This window comes from Protopterus annectens, chromosome 1.part0, assembly GCF_019279795.1.
Source record: "Protopterus annectens isolate FY-2018-M chromosome 1.part0, PAN1.0, whole genome shotgun sequence".
Taxonomy (NCBI): domain Eukaryota; kingdom Metazoa; phylum Chordata; order Ceratodontiformes; family Protopteridae; genus Protopterus; species Protopterus annectens.
Genome location: NC_056725.1, coordinates 1,312,403,046 through 1,312,426,801, shown reverse-complemented (window position 1 = coordinate 1,312,426,801; position 23,756 = coordinate 1,312,403,046). Strand labels below are relative to the sequence as shown.

The following is a 23,756-nucleotide window of genomic DNA, read 5'->3' as shown; positions in this document are numbered from 1 at the left end:
ACTCATGATCAAATCTGGTTTGCTTGTCAAAATTACAAACCTAACATCAGTTGGAAAATAATTACAATGTGTTTTCTTTCTAGCCAGACCTTTTAACACACACCTCCCAGAACAGCCATCTCCTCAAGCTAGACAACGGATATATTAAAAAAAAAAAAATTCCCAGTTCAGGAGTTAAAAATATAAGGGGGAGACATACATACAGTCATACAGATATTTAAAATATATACTTTCTTTCTTTATTTTCATGAGCATTTCCATACACAAACAGCTAGACTGCCGCCAAAAAACATATATAGCAGGTTCTTAACTTCATGTGTAATTTCAAATCCAAAGCCTTCACCGATGACAACATGCCAAGAGGATCCAAACTTCTTATCCATTGTCTCTTTGATCATTTTTGCAGCACTCTAAGAAAACAACAAAATATGTGTTAAAACAGAGGGCACTGTCCCTATCAGTGTATGTGTTCAAATGTTTAAATTCCAACATTTAGATGGAATGTATCAACTTTTTAGGATTCTAACATACAAATGCACTACAGAAGTTGTAATGCCAAATCTGTCTCACTGACAACTTGCTATCCATATATACTCTGTTAACTCAAACAACTTGCTATCCATATCATATGTAAATAGACTTTAAGAATGCTTAATAAATTTGATTCTTGGTCCAGAAAAACTCAATCAATAAATAAATGCTAAGCTTGAATCCTGATAATTCTGTAAGAAGCTCCTAGAGATATGACTATTGCAAGAAGCAGCATGAGTGCTAGAACCCATTCACTATAATTTAGAAAAGTACAGTTGTATTAAGAAACCTAAAAGTTATGTACTCTCCATAACTAGGCATCCGTGTTGTCCATTTTCATTCTTCCTCAACACATGGGTTCAGATCCGATCCTCGGATCTGACTCTGCTGCTTACACTAGGCTTAGATCCAATTGTCAAGCTCCTCCCTCTACCTATAATGGCTCAGTCTATTCCAATACCTCAGATCGAGTTTGTTACCATAAGAACCCAAGTGCTACACAGAAACAGGGATAGCTGAAACAAAGAAGGACTCAAACCCAGAAAGTACAGTTGTGTACACTTACCATAAATGTAGATGTTCGAGTGCATTCACTGTTGCAGTCATTACATTTGGGTTATCCTGCTGGCAGGTTGCCCTCAGTTGGCCTGAATTCCAAAGTCTTGGGTCCTGCGTCGGTTGCTGTTGCTTCTTCCTTGACGTTAGGTTGTCAGGGGTATAAAAGATGCAGCCGATGCCATTTTCTTCAGTTTTTCTTGCCCCAGATATCAGGTGCCCCCAAAAGGGCAGGCTAAAAATATGTAAATAAAACATACATGCACCAAAATAAGCTTTATCTTCATCTATATGCAAATACACCACATAGGTTGTAAAGATTAGAGAAGTAAAGATAAGTTCTAGCAAAAATAAGGGGGATGGTGGGAGGGTAACCCGGACTGCAACAGTGAATACAGTCGAATATCTACATTTATGGTAAGTGTACACAACTGTACTATGTTCTTCTTGTTTCACTGTTGCAGTCATTATATTTGGGTTGAGTCCCAAAGCTATGGTTGGGGGGCTGGAGCTAAACAGCATTAGGAGCGGCTAAGAGGCCCTGCAGAACTGCAGTGGCAAAGCCTGCCCTGGATTTAGAGTAAAGAGGCAGATTGTAATATTTTGTAAAGGTATGCACTCAACTCCAAGTAGCAGCCTCTAAAATGTCTTTGGTTGGTACTCCCCTGAGAAACGCTGCAGAAGTGGCTGCAACTCTGGTTGAATGTGGCCTAATGCCCTTAGGCACTGGTTTGCCATGCTGTGAGTAGCAGAATGGAATGCAGTGACCTATCCATTTTGAAATAGTCTGCTTGGAGATAGCCTTTCCTTGTGATGCTGTGGCATATGCCACTAGTAATTGTTCTGACCTTCTGAACACTTTAGTTTTGTCCAAGTAGAATCTAAGTTGTCTGTGTACGTCCAAAGAATGCAGACTTTTCTCCCCCTTGTTCTGTGGATTTGGATAAAAAGTTGGCAAATGAATTGTTTGGTTAAGGGCTACACTGGATATCACCTTAGGCATAAATGTGGGGTTTGTTCTCAGAAAGACCCTTTCTGGATAAAAAATGATAAAGGGTTCCACAGCCATGAGAGCCTGTAGCTCTGAAACTCGTCTTGCAGAAGTTATTGCTAGGAGCAGAGCTGTTTTTCAAGATAAGAACTTTATATCCGCAGTAGCAGCTGGCTCAAAAGGAGCTAAGGTGAGTTTTTCCAAGACATAATTGAGGTTCCATGCAGGTATTGGCGTTCTCCTTGGAGGCCTTAAGTTTCTGGCTCCTCTGAGGTACTGCCTTAATAAAGGATGAGAAAAGAGTGGCAGCTCTGTATTGTAATGAGCTGAAATGGCAGAGGCATGGATTTTAATTGATGAAAAAGATAGGCCTTTGTTCAGCATCTCAGTTAAGTATTGTAAAATCTGAGGAATATTTGGAACAGCTGTATCTGTTCCTTGAGCTTGGTTCCAAGCACAAAATCTTTTCCATTTCCCAGCATAGGATTTTCTAGTACTAGGCCTTCTGGCTTCTAAAATGACATTCATCACAGCTTTACTGAGAGGTGTGGTTTGTATGGCTACATTATCCACCATGCTGCCAGGTTTAGGGTTCTGAGTTGTCTGTGCAGAATCTGATTGTTTTGCTGAGACAGTAGATGAGGTATTTGAGGTAAAGTCCAGGCTGGGCATTGGGACAAGTTCCTTAAGATCGGATACCAGTACTGGTGTGGCCAGTCTGGAGCAATCAGAATCATTTTTGATTTCTCCTGCCTGACCTTTAGGAGTACCTTGGGGAGGAGAGGCAGTGGAGGAAAGGCATATACTGATAGGTTTTGTCCAGTTGAAAGATAAGGCATCCACTTTCCAAGCTTGTCTGTGATAAGTCCTTGTGCAGAATCTTTTTAGTTGATTGTTTTGAGGGGAGGCAAATAAATCTATGTCAGGGCATCCCCATTTCTTTGTTATCATGCTTAAGACTTGTGGATCCAGGTGCCACTCATGGGGATCCATGAGGTTTCTGCTTAGTTCGTCTGCCAGAGTATTGTCCTTTCCTGGCAGGAATTGTGCCTGCAGATGAACTTGGTAAGTCAATGCTGTGTCCCATAAAGCCATGGCTTGTCTGCACAGGAGATAAGAATGAGTGCCCCCCTGCTTGTTTATGTACCACATGACCGTGGTGTTGTCTGTCTTTATCAGTAGTTGTCCCGGATGAAGTAGGTCCTTGAAGGCTGTCAGGGCATTTTGAACAGCTAGCATCTCTTTTTGATTGATATGTAGATGCTTTTGGGTTGAGTGCCAGGTGCCCTGAATGCCTCTTCCTGCCATGTGTGCCCCCAGGCATAATCTGAAACATCCGTCGTTAGGCTCTGCCTGGCTGGGGGTAATGAGAATGGCTGTCCCTTGTTTTGGTGACAAGCCTTTGTCCACCATCGAAATTCCTGTTGCAAGCAGGGAATTAGAGTAATCATTATTTCCAGACTGTGGCAATGTTGTGTCCAGACACTTTTTAGGTACCACTGAATTTTCCTCATATGCAGTCTTGCATATGGAATTAGTAAGATGCAGGATGCCATGAAGCCCAAAGCCTGCAGACTTTTTCTTGCAGATAACTGGGCCTTTGTTGCCATTTACTTGAAATAGGTAGTCAGTTGTCTTTGTTTGTCTGGAGTGAAATAAGCCATCTGGGCAGTTGTATTTAAGCTTGCACCCAGGAATATTATCTCTTGAGAGGGTACTAGTTTTGATTTCTTTTTGTTGACTGTGTACCCTAGGCATGTTAAAAGTCTTATCACAAACGTCAGATGCTGTAGCAGAATGTCCTTGTTCTCTGCTTGTATGAGGCAGTCGTCCAAGTAAGGATATATTTGTATTCCTCTTTGTCTGCAGTAAGCAATTACTGGTGCCAGGCACTTTGTGAAGACCCTGGGCACAGTAGATAAGCCAAAGGGCAGTGCAGAGAATTGGTAATGCTTTGAGCCAGCCTTGAATCTGAGGTATCTTCTGCATGATTGTCTGATTGGGACATGCAGGTATACCTCTCTTAGGTCTAAAGGCACAAGCCAAGCCTTGCTGCCAAGCATGGGTAGAAGCTGTTGTAAAGTCAACATCTTGAATTTTGGTATATCCAGGAAAGTGTTTAGAATAGATAGGTCCAGTATTGGTCTCCATGCTTTGTCCTTTCTGGGTACCAAGGACAGTCGAGTAAAATCCTTGTCCCTAATCTTGCTGTGGCATTTGTTGAATAGCCCTCATGTCCATGAGTGCTGCGACTTGTTTTTGAGCCTCTGTCCATTGATTTTTTGGCAGGTCTGGCCAACCGTTTGCCCTTGGCAGGGTATGGAAATGAAACTTGTAGCCTTGTGACACTATGTCTAGAACTCATTTGTCCTGGGTTATAATGTGCCAATTTTGAGAAAAAAGTGCTAGTTTTCCCCCTAAGGGGAAAAGGCAGGGAAATAAGGGGAACACCCTCACCCTAGCAAACAGACAAGGTAATGGAATAAACACTAACAGAAATCCACAATCAAAGGTAAAAAAAAAAAAAAATGTGGGCCAGGAGGGAAGATTTTAATACTACAACAGTTGTTGTTGTTGTTTGTCTTTTTGGCTTTTCCCGGTTAGGTATCACCACAGCGAAACTCTGGTCCGCTAATGATTGGCAGCAGATCTTTATGCTGCCGAGTTGCCAGCCCAACCTTCAGCGAAGGCACGCCCATTCATGCATGTCTTTGGGAGGCCACTCGAACGTGGGGAGGACATGCAGACTCCACACAGAAGGCACTCCAGCCGAGAATCGAACAGGAAAATCTCTTGCTGTGAGGCAACAACATTACCACTGTACCACCGCAGATTAATACTACTTTTACAGTTAAAGTTAATTACACAAGTGTACTATATTTATCATTATACAACGACTCCCAATTAATATTCAAAAACGATTGGTCAGCGTGCACGTTGTAAATCAGAGTTATAGTAATGGAAAAAGGTCCGGTCGCCCAGACTTTTTCCATTACTGTAACTCTTTTTAACAGCAACGGAGAATGCAAGATCTCCGTTGCTTTTTTTAAAGCTGTCTCGCTATGTTAAACTCCTTCAACATAGCAAGACAGTTTGCAAAATGCAACGGAGATCTTGCTTTCTCCGTTGCTTTTGCCCACAGCTCTGATGTACTGCATAGGCATACGCATGCGCAGTACATCAGAACTGCCGCAGAATTCCAGACAGCTGCGGAAGGGTAGCAAGTAGGCATTGTACAATGCCATTATTTAAGAAAAGTAATTATTTTTTTTCTTAAATAATGTTGTATAATAGCAATAACCCATGCCTGGGTGTGGGTAATGCTGGATTTACCCACGGTTGGCTTTGTTTGGCCACTCGGGCTTCACCCTCGTGACCAAACCACACCAACCATGGGTAAATCCAGCATTACCCACACCCAGGCGTGGGTTATTGCTATATTAGATCGTTTTTATGAATGACTATTACCATAGTTTAGACAGACAAGAAGAGGGAAGAAGGGTTAGAGAACAGTCCTTTCAAAACCTATTCTTGATCTAGAGACTGAATGACTCAGGAAGTATGTGGACTTAAATTCTGAAGTAGGTAAGCCTGCAATAATTTCTACATGTCAGCAAAAGAGATTTGAATGTATGTGCTTGACTACTAACAGTTTTAAGTGTAAACCTTTTTTTTCAAGTCTGTCAAATTTTCTTCCATCCTTATCTAAGGGAACCAGATTTGATGCAGCCACATGTTTAGACTCAGTGTTTTTTGACAGTGAAATAACAGAATGGTTAGCACTGGGGTTATGGAAAAGGTACTTATGAGATTGAGGTATTTTGTAAAGTTTACCTGGTTTCCAAAGAGCAGATGCCTATCAGGAGAAGTACTTGCAGCATTAAAGGCATCCTCAACTGCTACAATAACTGGGGGCATAGCCAGTGGTTTGAGAGATTCTACCTGTACCAGGTCATAAAACTTCTGTTGTTTAACTGAGAGCATAAGCAAATATTTGAAAAAACAAAACTTTTGTCATTCCAACAGTATCAGAGTAAGACAATTCCTCCACAATAGAATCTGAAGAAATATTTTCTTCAGATTCTGAATCTCAGTTTTCGGTTGAAGAGACTTGGAGAAACAATATAATCTAACCTCTCTAACATCACAATCTGATTCTTTATCAAAGTAAAAGTAGATTTCTTCCTTTTTCAAAGTGCAGAGGCTGATAAAGCAGATGAAGTGATCAAAAGAGCTTAAAAAGATGTTCAACAAAGGAGAACCATTGCTTTTTAGCTTTTTTGAAGTAGTGGTAGAGGTAGTAAAAGGTATTGCACCTTCTGAGTCATTTTTTTGGAGACTCAAAAGAGAAAGAGACGAAGGCCTACCACTGGTTGCCAAGTACCTTTGTAGAAGACAGTCATTCTCACCAATCTAATCAAATGTGATTCTCCCATCTCCACACTGACTTTATGACTGACCCTGGAGGAAGTCTTAGACTCCAGACCTTTAGTAGCTTTTCAAGTAGAAACTCCAAAGGGGTCAGAAGTAGCCAATGAGCAATAAGAGGGCAAAAATATGGCCGCAGAGGAGTCAACCATCAAGAGCCAGGGAAGACAGGATGCTGAAAGAACATTGCTAAAACCACTGTAAGAACTTTTCTCTTCCTGGCAACCACAACAGGGACATTCAAGATAACAGCAATACCATTCATAGCAGGCTTAGTAAGGGCCTGATCTTCCTAGAAACACACAACAACTGGAACGCCCACAGAGATATTTTACTAAATGGATACAAGGAATGGATTTTACTAAATGGATACAAGGAATGGGCACTCCCATCAGCAATCTCTGATGGAAGATAGGGATACTGATGCAGGGGGCATAGTTCAAAGGTGTGAAAGGATGGGACATGGCTGAACTGCTGTGCAGGAAGTGTAAAATGCCAGACATCCCCACTGCATGCCCACCCCTTGTTCCACATAATGTAATGGGTGGGGAAACAGGTGGGTTAATCAGTAACACGCCAGACAATGAGATCCCACCATAGACACCCTTAGGTTCCATGACCAGCCCCAGCAAAGGGTGTAGGGAGAGCTGTTAAGACTTACACTGGATGAGGGTACGGGGTAGCAGGATATGGGATCATGCAAGGGAGTGATAAAGAAGTAAAGAAATAAAGGTTCTGTCTTCCTCAATGGAGGAAGTGGCAGCTATCTCATACCAGTGGGTCTAAACACTGACTACCATGTGCAACTATATAAATCTGATATTACTTCATGACATTGAATCCTAACAATAAAGACAGCAAATACGAATAACATGAAGACTAAGCATGCCAATACCTATGTACAAACAATATTTGAGCTTATATAGATAAAAGAAAAACAGAAAGGACAATGTGAAGGCATTTACTCTGCTTCAAAAGTCTTTCCTTCAAAGATGTTAAAGTACTCAGCTGTACCATCTAACTTTGGCTTGGATACTTCCAGTTGAAAAATAAATGCAAAGATTCTCAGAATAACAAGCAGCACCATAACTGATTAATAAAGGATGGTGTGCATCCTAACATAGGTTCCCCAAAACAAAATCCATCTCTTCCTATAAATGTTTGTGTATGGGTGTAGGGCCATTTCTGATTCTAAATTAAGCATCTTCAGATGTCTGGATGGTGGTCCAGGCTACAGCTACATCCAAGTCTTAGAGATGGGCATTTACAAATACATGTTAGAAGAAACAGTTTCCTAGCAGAGTATTTTTAGTTGGTGTCTTTTTATATTTGTAATACCAAAAAAGTAACGGGCAAGACACTTCAAGAAAGTCTGACACAGGAAGCTCATTTCCTTTATGTGACCAACACAAAGGGCTAATATAACTTTCTGATGCCATTAGTTTTGTTTATGTAACACCACATCTGCATGTGTATATGCAATGCAACATAATACATACTACAGTATTTCAATCTGTTTGTCTTATTGCAGGAAAAAGACTCATAGTTGTACAGAGCATCTCAAAGTGACAAATGAAACCATACTAACCAAAGGTTTAGGATTAGTTGAGAGAGAAACTATTGATGTTGAAGACTGTTTAAGAAGACTGGCACATCTAGGCCTGTAACAGAGTAAGTCATTTCACTGAACTTACAGTTATCTAGAAAATAGTTTATGAGGACAAAATCCTCAGTCCCAATAAAACCAGAAAAGAATGCTGAAATTATTTATACACAAAGCTTTACATGCCAAATAAAACAGTTGCCCTACCATTACAAAACAAACTTACGCAAACATACAAATAATACCACAAGTGTAGACTCTATGAAAAGATCACTTTTGAAGGATTCATAAGTATTTTTTGCTTGGGTTCATCTGCTGCTGGCTTGTAGCATATCTGCTGTCAATGCCTACATCATTTGGCAGGCTCCTTTGTGTGGTCCACAACAAGAGGTCCGCCATTCTAGGAGAGTCTCTGCACATGGATGCCTCAGATCCATGTATAGGCACTAGGGGTTGCACCTGCTAGGCAGTGCAGAGCAGGAAGGGCCAGGAGAGGTAATTTCACACTGTGGCTCAATAAAGATTTTATTCTTTGCCCTATAACCCTTGCATAGCAAGTCAACAATATGTTAGGCTAAAAAGTTTATAATATGTGGTATGAGGACATTTAGAAAAATCACATCTTCTCATCCTTTCCCAGCATGCTCAGGTGATCATTCTAAGGCATAGCTTAAACCAGGTGTCAACAACAGACCTATCCAGCACACTCCTTCCCATCCCAGGACAGGCATTCCCATCCTGGGCAGCATGGAATGCCAAATGGCCAGCATGAAATGTCAAGTGCCTGAACTTGGGTCACCTAAGCTACTGACCTTTATTTACCGGCGCCTGCTCAAATGTTAGCAAGGTGGGCATCTGGCAAAATAGCCATTGGAGATGCAAATTCCATAATGAGCATTATTTTCATTTGGTGTGGGTTTACCAAAATATAAGACAAATTTGGGAGTAGAGTTATTACTAGTATTTGTGATGCAACAAGTATTAATTTACCTGAAAAACATGAAGGGAAATGTTGGTTGTTATGTATTAACCAAGCTGGTTTAATAATCCTAAAATCAATTGTCAGCTGGATCAAGAATGTTACAACTACTTTATTAACTTTTCTTTTTTAGCATTAGAAAATGCTTTCAGAAGATTGGGTTAGAAATGTTCTGTTTTAATTACAAATTAAAGAACTGGTACATTAAACTGGATATGAAACTGTGAAAAGAATACTAGAACATATGTTTCTTCAGTTTAAAAAGAAAATTTAAACAGTGTTTCTCAAATGTCAGTATTTAGTTGATCAGCAATGTTATATTTGTGTATGTTTAAATTATATGTAAAATGTTTGTAGTATCAATAAGACTCGGTTGGAATGATCCTCATGTCATGTGATGCTGGTATTTAAGCCATAAAAATATGATGGTTTAAAAAAAAAAAAAAGAATAAGCACTTGTTGAACCCATCCACCATACTAGACTCAATAACAAGAGAAAGAAAAGCCATGTGCTGTAGTTTCCTGTATTTGTACCATGCAGCAAAAACATGACAAATGGGGATCTGAAATTTTCTCCAAAACTGTTTTGAAAACATGTGAATAACTTTGCAAAATGCAACTAGCAAAAATGTAATGAAAGTTATTTCTAGGATGCATGACTGGGTTCCCAAACAACTGGTTCCACAAAAGGGCTAAATTAATATTTTATGTTGTACCAACTCAAACAGGAATTAAAATAATTTTGGGGGGAAGGGAATGAATGGACAAAAATACTCTGGCCAATTTAAGGTGCACGACAATTAAATACTTGCCATAATGAAAGAGCTTCATGAGCCATAACTGTCCACATCTATCAACAGGACAAGTTACCACAGGCACTAGTTAGCATAGCACCCAAAACTTTTTCAGGCTTTAAATCCTCTCTATTTCCCATAATGCTGTCTGCTCCTTTCTACAGGTTGGAGTACACCCCTAAACAGTAAGTGAAAATGCACAATGCACAACTAGGCCCCTAAAATCCCTCCTTGTCCCTTCTGTCAAGGGTGAGGAAGGTGGGAGGGAATGCTGAAGGGATCATAAATATCTGCCATTATAGTAAATATCTTTTTCAATGCATGGGTACCGGATCTGACACCAGCCGCATACACTAGACTCGGGACCCAACTCTCGAGCTCCTCCCTCTACCCACAATGTCCCAGTCAACCAACAATATCTCAGACTGAGTTTGTTGCCTTATAGATCCTAAGATAGAACAGATAGAAGGAAAGAACAACAATGCTGGGGCTCAAACCTGGAGCAAAATGTTCCATAATATCTAAGAGGTCACTCCAGATGATGAAAGGAAGGGAGAAGGAGGGTAGGAAGTTGAGGAAGAATGAAAATGGACGACACAGATCCGTAGTTATGGTGAGTATATAACCTTAGTACCTGATGTTGTCCTTTTCATTCTTCCTCAATGTGTGGGACAGAGTCCACAGCTACGTGAATCTTAGGTGGCCCTCACAGATATTCCAGAGAACTACTGAACCAAAAGTAGCTACGCTTCTGGAGATCAAATCTAGTTTGTAATGAGCAATAAAGATATGAGCATTACACCAAGTAACTGCTGCACTAATATCATCAATGGAAGTTCTAGACCAGAAGGCAGAAGAAGTTGCCAGGGATCTAAAAGAATGTGCTTTAGGGAGCTTTTGTAGATCAAAGTGCATATGTACCTTTAAGAAGCTTTCCAGTGAGCTAGCACGTGTATATAAATACTGAGGACATGCAAGCAAGACTGCCATTTTGTAGTGAGCTGCAGTGGTGTAAGCATGTATGTATGTGTAATAGTCAGTCAGTTAGTTCATTTATATTTTATGTTATTGCTATCAATCCTGATGTGTTTGTATGTAATAAAGTATTCAAGTGAACACCCAAGCCTCTTTGTCTTAACTAGCTACATAAGTTGAGCGACATGGTGTCAGAATGGGATCCAAAGTCAAGACCACGAGGAACACCGTTAAAGTTGGAGGAATATACAGGAGTGGATCATCCCTACTGCTCAAGCGACTTGCAAAACTGGTGAGAAATTTCAGGTACTAAAACTCGCTTAAATTATTTTTTATTGAACAAATATAAAATGAAGCAATCAGAATGCTCAAAATGAATTTCGAGTTAAACAAAATGTCCAAAACTGCGACATATTGATAAAAATATTCAAAATAGATACGAAAATGTTTGAAATGGCATCCGAATCACATAAAATGTACAAAACAAGGAAAAATTACCGTATTTTTTCGCTATGTGCTATTTTTTCATACTAACTAAAGCTATTCAAAATATCTCAAGTGTACAAAGTGTTTGCAAGTTTTCGCAGTATTACAGTGCAGTTATTTTGCAAAATTCAGCCATTTCAAAAAATATTTTGTAAAGTACAGTCTTTCCAAGAGATTATTGTGCATTTGAATGTTGTTACAAGTACCTGGTGTATGTGCATGTTCGTACATAATTACAAGGGCCATATTTTGCATTGCATTTAAGCATAATTTGTTGGCATGGCAGAAGTATTTCACAGACATGCTCCATTCGTATTTGATAATACTGCAGAAAATTGGAGAGTTTTTGAGCAAGAGCACAATATTTTCATACAGGCTGCATTTTCTGACAAAGATGCACATACAGAGGCATTTATTCTGCTTAAATTAGAAGGTTCAGAAGCCATTAAAAGAGAATGTTCATTTGTGCATCTATCTGTTGTGTATGCAGCAGAGGGGGGAAACCGCCATATAGTGGTACCAGCTGAAATGGGGGAAGACCTAGAGTGATTAAAACGTAAATTTAGAGAAATGTGTGACCCCCAAATGAATATTACGATGGAAAGGCACATATTTTACACAAGAGATCAAAAGCCTGTGAAACCTTTGCAGCATATATAACAGACTTGATAAATAAGGCTAAAGTGTGCAGATTTGGTAATTTAAGGAATGAATTGATAAAAGACAGGTTTGTGTGCGGTATTAAAGATGATGCAGTGAGAAAGATTTTGCTTTAAGACAGTGATTTAACTTTGAATAAGGCCACAGAGATTTGTCAAATACATGAGCTCACAGAGAAGCACACAAACATGCTTACAAATGAGAAATGCATGCTTGCAAGCACCTTCCAAAGTTAGTGTCGATAGCATGCAGCACATGGCTAGATGATACAGACCTAAGGGTATGGTGCTTCACTGAAACCCAGAACCTTTTTAGCAAATTCCAGGGAGTGTTCTGTAAAGCAGACATGTTCACTGAAGCACAAGGGTGAGTCAGCAAACTCAAAGCATGTGCTCTCACCTAGCCTCATACTCAACTGTTGCAACTGTGGTGGAAATAGTCTAAAAGAAAAAAATGCTTAGGTTTTGGTCAGCAGTGCCACAAATGTAAAAAGTGAAATAATTTTCAAAGGTTTTGTAAATCAAAAGAGGTTCATTCTTTTATTAAAAAAGAACATTCAAAGAGACAAGTTGATCAATTAGAAAGCTGTGACCCTAATTTTTATGTTGATGGTTTGTCTGTGCTTGGTGAAACAGTCAATGCAGTAGATTTGTGGGAAAAGAATGAAGTATTTTGTACTGCTCAGACTAATGGGAAACCCACAGAGCTCAAAGTTGATACTGGTTCAAAGTGCAATGTTATGTCAGCAGACACACTTGCCAGAGTAAAGCTGGTGAGAAGCTTGATTTGGCGAAGTGCACAAAGCTTGTTGCTTATGGTGGTGAAGAAATTCATACCGAAGGCTCAGAAGTACTTTCAAGTTACTCTGCCGGGAACAACTACAACTTGCAATTTTATGCAATCAAAAGGCACATACAGTTATTATTAAGCCTCACATACAGTTTGAAAATTGGACTGCTTTCATTTAATAAGAAAATCCACCATGTAAACTTGAAAGACAACTGTTCTAATTTCACCCAGAATATTTTCTCTGCCTATGCTGATATTTTCGAAGACAAACTAGGCAAACTCCCAGTTGTGTACTCCATGAAGTTAGACCCTGAAGTCAGCCCAGTCATCAGACCAGCAAGGAAAGTTCCAGTACCTATGCAGTGTAGAGTCAAAGCAGAGCTAGACAGAATAGTGCAACAAGGAGAACTGTCCAGTAGAAGAACCAACTGAATGGTTATCCTCCATGGTAGTAGCTGATACGAAAAGCTCAGATGATATCAGAATATATATCAATCCACGAGACTTGAATAAAGCACTAAAATGACATCATCCAATGAGTACAGTCAAAGAAGTTGTTGCTCTTATGCCAAATGACACTGTTTTTTCTGTCTTAGATGCAAAAAGTTCATTTTGGCAAATTTTGCCTGACCGAAAATCTTCATTGTTAACCACTTTCAGTACTCCATTTGTCAGGTACAGATTTTTGACAGTGCCATTTTAAATTCTGCCAGTGAAGTCTTTAAATTCTGCCAGTGAAGTCTTTCAGCATGCAATGGAACAAATTTTTTTCTGGCAATCCATGCCCTATTATAGTAGATGATATTCTTGAAGGAGGTAATGGTGAAGTCAAACATGATAGAAACCTCAGGAAAGTTCTACATCGAGCTTGTGAAGTGAATCCTCAGAAGTTTAGATTCAGGCTACGTGAAGTTACTTATGTTGGTCATTTGTTTACTGGTTCAGGCTTACGACCAGATGCTTCCAAGCAAACAGCAATGTTTGAGATGCCAGCCCTACAACGTTTTCTTGGCATGGTTAACTATCCAGGCAAGTTCATTCCAGATATGAGCCAACTTTCAGCACTGTTAAGAGAGCTGACATGCAAAGATGTATCCTGGTACTGGTTAGAACACCACCAAAGGGCATTTGATGTCCTGAAACAGAACTGCCAGTCCACCTACTTTAAGATACTATGATGTTCACAAACCAGTATAACTCTTCATTGTGATGCTTCTAAATTTGGTATTGGTGCAGTCATTCTTCAAGAGGGTAGACCAGTAGCCTATGCTTCGAGAACTTTGCTCAGTTAGAGAAAGAACTCTTGGCAATTGTGTTTGCATGTTTTAAGTTCCATGATTATATTTATGGCTGACCTATTCAAATTGAGGCTCACCACCAACCTCTAATCACTATTTTGAGAAAGCCTATGCACACAGCTCATGTGAGACTGCAAAGCATGATGTTGAAATTGCAAAAGTATAATTTCAATTTTGTTTACACAAAAGGCAAACTTCTTTATCTTGCTTGTACTTTATCCAGATCACCCAGAAAAAACACTGGACACCATGAAAATGAGAAACCTGATTTTGAAGTCATGGAAGTGAGAAATTTTTCTTCCACAAGTCTTGATGAGCTTAAAATTCATATAGCTTCAGGTCCAGTTCTACAGAAGCTCAACCACTTTATCAGTTGAGGATGGCCATCAAAGCAATGTTGTTTACCACTAGAAGTGCAACCATATTTTCCCTACACAGATGAGATTTTGTCTGACAATGGTATCATCACGAAAGGTCCAAAAGTGACTGTTCCAAAATCCTTGCTACAAGAGTATATTAACATCTTGCATCATGGCCGCCCAGGAACTGACTATACCAAAAGAAGGGAGAGAGGACTAGTATTTTGTCCTTCTATGTCAAGAGATTTTGAGAGAGCACTTTCATCTTGTTCTGTTTGTAATAGTACTAAACCGCATCAACAGAAAGAACCACGTCAGCTAAACCAGACTCCTGTACAACACTGGTCAACAGTAGGTACAGATATTTTTGAGTGGAATGGTCAGCATTATTTGGTATTAGTAGACTCTTATTCAAATTGGTTCAAGATTAACCTCCTCCCTAATCTCACGACCAGTACTGTCATAACTAAGTTGAAGAGACATTTTCTATCCATGGTAGTCCACACAAATTTATTTTTGACAACGGTGCACAGTTTACAAGCCATCAGTTCAAGAGATTTACTGAAGCATGGTACTTTATTCGCATTTATATCATGTTATCGAAAGATGAAAATAGCTAATGCTATTTCATAGAACGTAAAATATCGAAACCACATAATATCAAACATTCAGAACAATGAATTTTTTTCCTTGGGAAAATATTCGCTATTCCGAAACACATACACACAACACAAGCACACCTAAAAAACATCAATACACACACATACACTTATAATCCTACAACTAATCCTACACTAAACTATACATACACTACTATCTATCCACTTACCTTAAACCAAACCCTAACCCTAAGGTGCGTCACTATCGCACACTCACCTAACCCGCACCCTAACCCTAACTCTAACTCACCTAACCCGCAACCTAACCCTAACAACCACCCAATCCCACTTACCTGAACCCGACCTGTAAATCTCCACCACAGCGCTGAAAATAGTGAAGCCATAGAACCAGACAACTGAATTCTTTCCCTAGGAAAGAATTTTGTGTTCTGCAGCTTCGCTATTTTTAGCATTCGATTAAAATGGGTCGATATTCGAACATTCAAAGTTTTAAAACTTCGATGTTCTGATATAGACCCCTTTATTCATGTTACCCACAGTCAAATGGTTTGGCAGAACGTGCAATTCAAAGTGCAAAACAGCCATTAGAGAAGTCGAAACAAAACAATACTGATGTTTTTCTAAATCTCCTGAATCTCACAAAAACATTCCTCATGATAATCATCTTGGTTTGCCTGCTCAAAGACTTATGTCGAGACAAACCAGAACCACACTAACAATTGGTAGCAATTTGCTGGTTCCATGTGCTAAGAACAACAAAGCAGTGAAAGCTCAACTCCTGAAAAAGCGTTTGTCCCAGAAGTCCTATTATGATAAGACGAGCAAACTGCTCAACCCATAACAATAAGGGGAGATAAGTCAGGATGCAGACAGCAAAAGGTTTTGATCGGATTGGAGTTGTGAAAAGTTGATGTCCAGAGCTGACATTGTACACTGTGGAATCACAAGGAATAGAATTTAGATGGAATCAGAAACATTTAGTATCGGTGTCTGAGCCAGTATTGTAGCATCTTGCCTGTTATAAAGACTCTACCTCTCAGAATGACTTATCCAATGTTCCAGAGGACATTTCAGCAGATATTCCTGTTCATGAAAATATCCCCAACAGTTCTAAAGCAGATCATTCACCAATGACTGTCCCTGTTACTAAACCCATTCCTAACTGCTCTATTACTAGATCAGGTTGCATTTCCAGACCTTGTTCCAGATACATGGCAACTTGGACATGAATGTTATTTATTCCTTACTGTCTGTATAATTTGCATGCCTATTCAAATGTCATTATCATTGCAAGACAGCTCAGTAAAGGATGTAGATCAGAGTGTGTATGTACCTTTAAGAAGCTTTCCAGTGAGCTAGCACATAAAAGCAAGACTGCCATTTTCTAGTGAGCTGCAGTGGTGTAAGCATGTATGTATATGTAGTAGTCAGCTAGGCCGTTCGTTTATATTTTATGTTGCTGCTATCAATCCTGATGTATTTGTATGTAATAAATACTTTTGGTAAGAAGGATGGATTGGTTGATAAAGTAAATCTATCTTTGTAGAAAACAATATAATGGGATTTGGAAGATAGAGCCTGCAGTTCAGAATTCACCTTGCAGATGTAATAGCTACTAGGAATGCTATTTTCCACGACAAGAATTTTAAATCAGATGTGGCTGATGGTTCAAAAGGTTGTTGGGTCAACTCCTGAAGTACAACTGTCAAATCCCAAGGAGGTGAAGGATCTTTCACTGGAGGTCTAAGTAAGAAGGTAATTTCTAGAAAACCCTTTCACAATTTGGAAGTAGCTAAAGAGGAATCCTTTCCTCCAGAATTTCAGAATGAATATTAGATATGGCAGCTAATTGTACTTTGACTGTAGAAAAACAAGCACCTTCCTGAAAAATACATGTTAAAAATTCCAGGACCGAAGGTATTGGAGCAGTGAAAGGGTCAGTTTCCTTCAGAAGAGCCCAAATTGAAATTTTTTCCCATTTACTCCTGTATATCTTCCTTGTAGAAGCTTTCTGGGAAGATAGAAAAAGAAGTTATGTACTCACCATAATGTTCCATGTTGGTAGTCCATCTCACCCTTCATTTTTACATATGGGTTCGGAGCCGAGACTCGGACGATTTACAAGCTCAAAGACTTCTGGTTGGCTTGTGGCTAAGCAGGTATCCCATGGTGCACCAGTGCAATCCCCAGATCTTGTTTGCTGCTCGCTAGAAACAGAAAACCCCCTAACCAACAAACCAATACTAAAGGGTCACCAACCAAGACAATCAAATTATTACCTCCAGATCTTCCAGGATGGGGGCAGGAGGGCGGGTTGGTAAAAATCAAGGGTGAGATGGACTACCAACATGGAACATTATGGTGAGTACATAAGTTCTTTATGTTAGGTAGTCCAATCTCACCTTCATTTTTACATATGGGACAGCATTCCTAGCACCTTATTCTTGGGTGGCTCACTGGAAAATACTCCTGAGCACCATGGAGCCAAAGGATGCTCTACCCCTGGATGCCAAATCCAACTTATAATGTGTAATAAAGGTGTGAGGGGTAGCCTACGTAGCTGCTGCACAAATATGATCAAGTGGTACCCTGGCTTGAAAGGCTGCAGAGGTAGACAGAGACCTGATAGAGTGAGCCTTGATCCTGCCCTGTGAATTGTAGATGAAGGCTATGCAACTAGAAATCCAATTAGACAATGTCACCTTAGAAACTGGTAAGCCCAATCTGGAGTCGGAAAAAGAAATGAATAACTGGTCTGACTTCCGAAATTCTTTGGTCCGTTGCAAATAAAACCGTAGCTGTCTATGAACGTCCAGCTGGTGGAAACGATATTCAGCTGCATTACAGTGATTGGAAAAGAAAATTAGAAGCTCAATGGACTCATTTAAGGTGGCATTAGAACAAACTTTGGAAACAAATGAAGGATTGGTACGTAAAGATACCCTGTCTTTATGAAAGATTAAATAAGGTGGCTTAATAGACAGGGCTTGTAGCTCAGATACACATCTGGCTGACGTAATAGCTACTAAAAAAAAGTACAGTTTTGTACCTACCATAAATGTAGATGTTCGGGGATCCACATTGCTGCAGTCATAACCTATGGGTAGTCCGCTGTCCTCGGTCGGCCCGAATACCAAAGGGTTAGGCTGGCGTCGGTCATAGTCGCCTAGAGCTGACGTCAGTACGTAGTAGTACTTAAGCGCATGACCGACGCCATATCCTCAGTCTTTCTTGCCCCAGATGTCAGAAGGCCCAAAAAGGAAAGGCCAGAGCCAAAATAGTAAACACCCAACAACCTCCAGTGAGTAAATAAAGAGTATCCCAAAAAGAATAACAGCAACCACAACCTATAGAGGGGAAGGAGGGAGGGAAAATAGGACTGCAGCAATGTGGATCCTCGAACATCTACATTTATGGTAGGTACAAAACTGTACTATGTTCTTGTCCCGACATTGCTGCATTCATAACCTATGGGTAGAGTCCCAAAGCAAAGGAAAAGGGAGGCTGGCAAACTAAATAGCATTAGGAGCTGCTAACATGCCCTGTAATACTGCAGTGGCAAACCCAGCCCTAGACTTGGAATAAAGAGGGAGATGGTAATGCTTAGTAAAAGTGTGTACTGAACTCCAAGTAGCTGCCTCCAAAATATCCTTAGTAGCTACCCCCCTCAAAAAGGCAGTAGAAGTGGCAGTAGCCCTAGTAGAATGAGGTCTGATCCCAACAGGAACACTCTTCCCATGATTAGAATAACAAAAAGCAATACAATGACCAATCCACTTAGAAATAGTTTGCTTTGAAACAGCTTTCCCTTGTGAACCCAAAGCAAAGGAAATAAATAACTGTTGAGTCTGCCTGAACTCTTTAGTTCTGCTCAAATAATACCGTAGCTGCCTGTGAATGTCCAAAGAATGCAAGACTTTTTCCCCCTTATTTTGGGGATCAGCATAAAAAGTAGGCAAATTTATAGACTGGTTCAAGGCCACATTAGAAATCACTTTAGGCATAAAAGTAGGGTTAGTACACAAAGAAACTCTATCCTTATGGAATATCAAAAAAGGTTCCACTGCCATGAGTGCCTGCAATTCAGATACCCTTCTAGCAGAAGTAATGGCCAACAAAAAAGCAGTTTTCCAAGACAAAAACTTCAACTCAGACATAGCTGCAGGTTCAAAAGGAGGAAAAGTAAGCTTCTCCAACACAAAATTGAGATCCCAGGAAGGAGTAGGAGCTCTACGTGGGGGTCTTATATTCTTTGCCCCTCTAAGAAACTGTTTAAACAAAGGGTGAGAAAATAAAGGAGGGTCACAATCATAGTGAGCAGAAATAGCTGCAGCATGAACCTTCACAGAAGAAAATGACAAACCCTTGTCCAGTAATTCAGTAAGATACTGTAGTGCAAAGCTCAAATTAGGTAGTGAAACATCAAAGCCCTTTGCTGTGCTCCAAAGAAAAAATCTCCTCCATTTATCAGCATAAACCTTTCGAGTACTAGGCCGCCTGGCTTCCAAAATGACATCTAAAACTTGTTGAGGAAGCTGAGGCCCCACCGGCTCTAAAACAGAATACGCCAGGCTGTTAGATGCAGGGACTGCAACCTGACATTGAGAAAATGATTGTTTGACTGGGATAACAAGTGAGGAATCTGTGGCAAGGGCCAAGGGGGCTCGTGAATTAAACTCCTCAGCAGAGGATACCAATGCTGACGTGGCCAATCTGGTGCTATTAGAATCATGCAAGGCTTGTCCCGCCTGACTTTCAAGAGTACCTTGGGAAGAAGAGGCAGAGGGGGGAAAGCATAGACGTGAAGGTTGTTCCAAGTGAAAGATAGAGCATCCACTTTCCAAGCTTTTGGGTGGAACAGCTTTGTGCAAAATTTTGGTAGTTGGAAATTCAGTGGAGAAGCGAACAGATCTATGTCTGGAGTTCCCCAAGCCACAGTTAACTGATGAAATACCTGAGGGTCCAATTTCCACTCGTGGGGATCCACAATTTGTCTGCTCAATACATCTGCTAGGGAGTTCTGTGCTCCTGGCAGAAACCGTGCTTGAAGATTGATGTGCAAATTCAGAGCAGTCTCCCACAATATCATTGCTTGTCTGCAAAGAGGGTAAGAATGGGTTCCCCCCTGCTTGTTGATGTACCACATGACAGTAGTGTTGTCTGTTCGAATCAACACCTGTCCCGGCTGGAGTAGGTCCTTGAAGGCCATCAAGGCAAATTGGACTGCTAACATCTCCTTCATGTTGATATGCAAATGTAGTAGTTTGGGAGGCCACATGTCTTGTATCCATTTCCCATTGAAGTGAGCACCCCAAGCCAAGTCCGAGGCATCCGTCGTTAAGATCTGACTCGCCTCTGGTTGGGTCACAGAGAGTCCCTTGTTTAGGTGACATTCCTGAGCCCACCACAAGAATTCCTTCTGGATGCAAGGTATTATCCGAATGACAGTGTCCAAATCGTGGCAGTGCTGAGTCCATACACTTTTGAGATACCATTGTAACTTCCTCATATGCAGTTTGGCATTGGGAAGTACTAGAATGCAAGATGCCATGAACCCCAAGGCTTGAAGGACTATCCTTGCAGTCAGCCTGGACATTACTGATAACTGCTGGAAGTATAGATGAAGATTTCTTTGTTTGTCCGGGGTCAGAAATGCCATCTGAGAAGCTGTGTTCAGTCTCACACCCAGGAAGCACATGTCCTGAGAGGGCACTAGACTGGACTTTATTTCGTTCACAGAATACCCTAGGCACCTTAAAACTGCCATTACATACTGGAGATGTTGAAGTAACTTGTCTTTGTCTTGAGCAAGAATCAGGCAATCGTCCAGATAAGGATAAATTTGTATTCCCCTCTGTCTGAAGAAAGCAATCACCGGAGCCAGAACTTTTGTGAACACCCTGGGCGCAGTAGATAAGCCAAAGGGCAATGCAGAGAACTGATAATGAGAAGTACCATCCCGAAATCTCAGGAATCTCCTGCAGCTGGGCCTGATAGGGATGTGAAGATAGGCCTCTTTGAGATCCAGGGTTACCATCCAGTGATCTTTGCCTAGCATAGGCAGAAGTTGTTGTAATGTTAACATCTTGAACTTTGGAATGTCTAGGAAGGTATTGAGAACAGACAAATCCAGAATTGGCCTCCAAGTGTTTCCTTTCTTTGGCACTAAGAAAAGACGGGAATAAAATCCTAGGCCTACTTCTGACGGAGGAACCACCTGAATTGCACCTATCTGCAACAGCAAGGAAATTTGTTCCTGAGCCTCCAGCCTTTGCTGAGGAGGCACATCCGGCATGCCTTTGAAAGGAGGAAAAGTGCGAAAATAAAACTTGTAACCTCGATTTATTATATCCACACACCCATTTGTCCTGGGTGACCAAATGTCTGATTGTATCTCAATCGTCCCTGGAAGAAGAAGGTCCTGAAGTGCTTGCAATGCCAGAAGCACCACCCTCATCTCCAGAACACTGATATGTAAATGAGCCTCGTATTCTTGCCATGTGCCATGGACAGTCCTGCCAAGATAATGCCCCCCCACCGACCTGGGAGGCATCCGTGGTCACAGTGGCAACGGGTTGGACAGGAACAAAGGGAGCTCCTGTGAACAACTGTTTGGGGGTTATCCACCAGTGAAGGTTCTTTTAACATGATTCCATCAGCAGGATAGGGTGACTCAGTGGTAGATACTGGAATGACCACTGGGAAGACAGGAGCCATTGGAGGATTCTCATGTGCAACCTGGCTAAAGGTATTAACAGAATGGCTGAGGCCATCATACTGAGAAGTTGAAGAACCCATTTTGCTTTGACTTTCCAAAGCGGAAGAAGACGCTGAACTTGTGAGATGAGGTTTTGTGCCTTTCAGCGGGGAGACGAACTGTCATATCCATTGTGTCTACCTCTGCGCCTATAAAAATCACAGATTTTGAGGGCAGTAATGCAGATTTTTTCCAGTTTATGGAGATCCCTAGTTGAGCACAAAGTTGAATGGTGGCGTCCCTGTTTTGGATGAGTAGATGCCTGGTGGGGGTGGTAAGGAGCCAGTCGTCCAAATACGGAAACACCTGGAATCCCTGATGTCTCAAGTGAGCTGTCACTACTGCCATGCATTTGGTGAACACCCTGGGGGCTATGGTGAGACCAAAGGGCAGAGCACAAAACTGGTAATAACTGGCTCCCAGCCGGAAGCGCAGATATCTCCTTGACACCTTGTCCATTTTTATATGGTAGTAGGCGTCTTGGAGATCCAGAGAGCACATCCAATAGTCTTTCCCTAACAACGGGAGTATCAACTGCAGTGTGACCATCCAAAACTTGTCCTTCTTCACAGATTCGTTTAATCTACTGAGGTCCAAAGTTGGCCTCCAGTCTCCGGTTCATTTTGGGACTAAAAAGAACCTGTAGTAAGTTCCAGATCCTGTCTGGTCTGCTGGGACGGGATGGATGACTCTTTTTAAGAGCAATTTGTTGATCTTCACAGTTGCCTGATCCCTGTGATTGGGTGGAACATCTGGGATCTTTCTGGGAACAAACGGTGGAAGGAAAAAGGGTATGATATAGCCTCTGGTAACAACTCTTTGTACCCACTTGTCTTGGGTGATATTTAGCCAGGCTTCTGAATACAAAGAGATGCGACCCCTGACTGGCCCAAGAGAGAGAGACAGCTGGGCCCCACATCAGGAGCACTGATAAGGCTGCCCTCGAAACGAATCACGGCCTTGCTGGTATTGCGGACCACCTCTGCCTCTAGGGCAACGTCTACCACTTCCTCCTCCTCTGCCTCTGAAGGAGGATTCACTCTGTGTGTCCAGAACTTTTAGTTATGTACTTACCATAACTTCGGATGTATGGGATCCATCTCGCCTACATTCATGACAGATGGGTTCGGAGCCGATCCATCGGCTCCGACTCAGCAACTAATACACTAGCACGAAGTCTCTCATTGGCTGGGCTACTCCCTATCCCAGGATGCACTACACCTGCTTCCCCAGATCTTGTTTGTTCGCTTTCATACATCCATGCAAACACAGAAAAACTAGTAGTCACTATAACCAACTAAATTCTTCAAGAAAGAACGCCAAGAAAAAAGGGACTACAGCTCCTCTAAATCCAAATGGAAGGGGGAAGGCGGGTGGGTACTTATGAATGTGGCGAGATGGATCCCATACATCCGAAGTTATGGTAAGTACATAACTAAAAGATGTAATGGGATCCTATCTCCTTACATTCATGTTTCAGATGGACAGCGTCCCTAGCACCTACATCCCGGTGGCTCATTGGAAAACACTCCTGAGAACTGTGGAACCAAAGGAAGCTCTGCCTCGAAACCACATCCAATTTGTAATGAGAAATGAAACGGAGAAGTCCAGGTTGCTGCAGCACAAATATCATCTATTGATAACTTGGGTGAAAAGCTACGGAAGTAGCCATTGCCCTGGTAGAATGAGCCTTGACTGGAAAGGGAGGTCTTTGTTAGCCTGTTAATAAATAAAAAATGATACAATCTTTAATCCATTTAGATATGGAGGTTTTTGTTACTGGTTGACCCAATTTGTTCACTGCAAAGGAAACAAACAAACCCATTTGTCCTGGGCCAAATACCAGTTTGTTCAATTGCTTTCTCCTAGAAATTGCTGCCAGTAAAGAAGGATGCTGGCAGCTAGGAGCACAGGTCATTGGGTCTGTTCGA

General features: G+C 41.1%; 1 protein-coding gene across 2 annotated transcripts in view; it reads right to left on the bottom strand.

The window, feature by feature from the left end:
- Positions 1 to 216: 216 nt before the first annotated feature.
- DNAL4 (dynein axonemal light chain 4) overlaps positions 217 to 23,756 on the bottom strand; it is a 434,679-nt gene continuing 411,139 nt past the window's right edge. For both annotated transcript variants that reach the window (XM_044066322.1, XM_044066330.1), the window contains exon 4: positions 217 to 410. In XM_044066322.1, the coding sequence (XP_043922257.1) occupies positions 246 to 410 (165 nt within the window). In that variant the 3' untranslated portion in view covers positions 217 to 245. The remainder of the gene's footprint in view (positions 411 to 23,756) is intronic.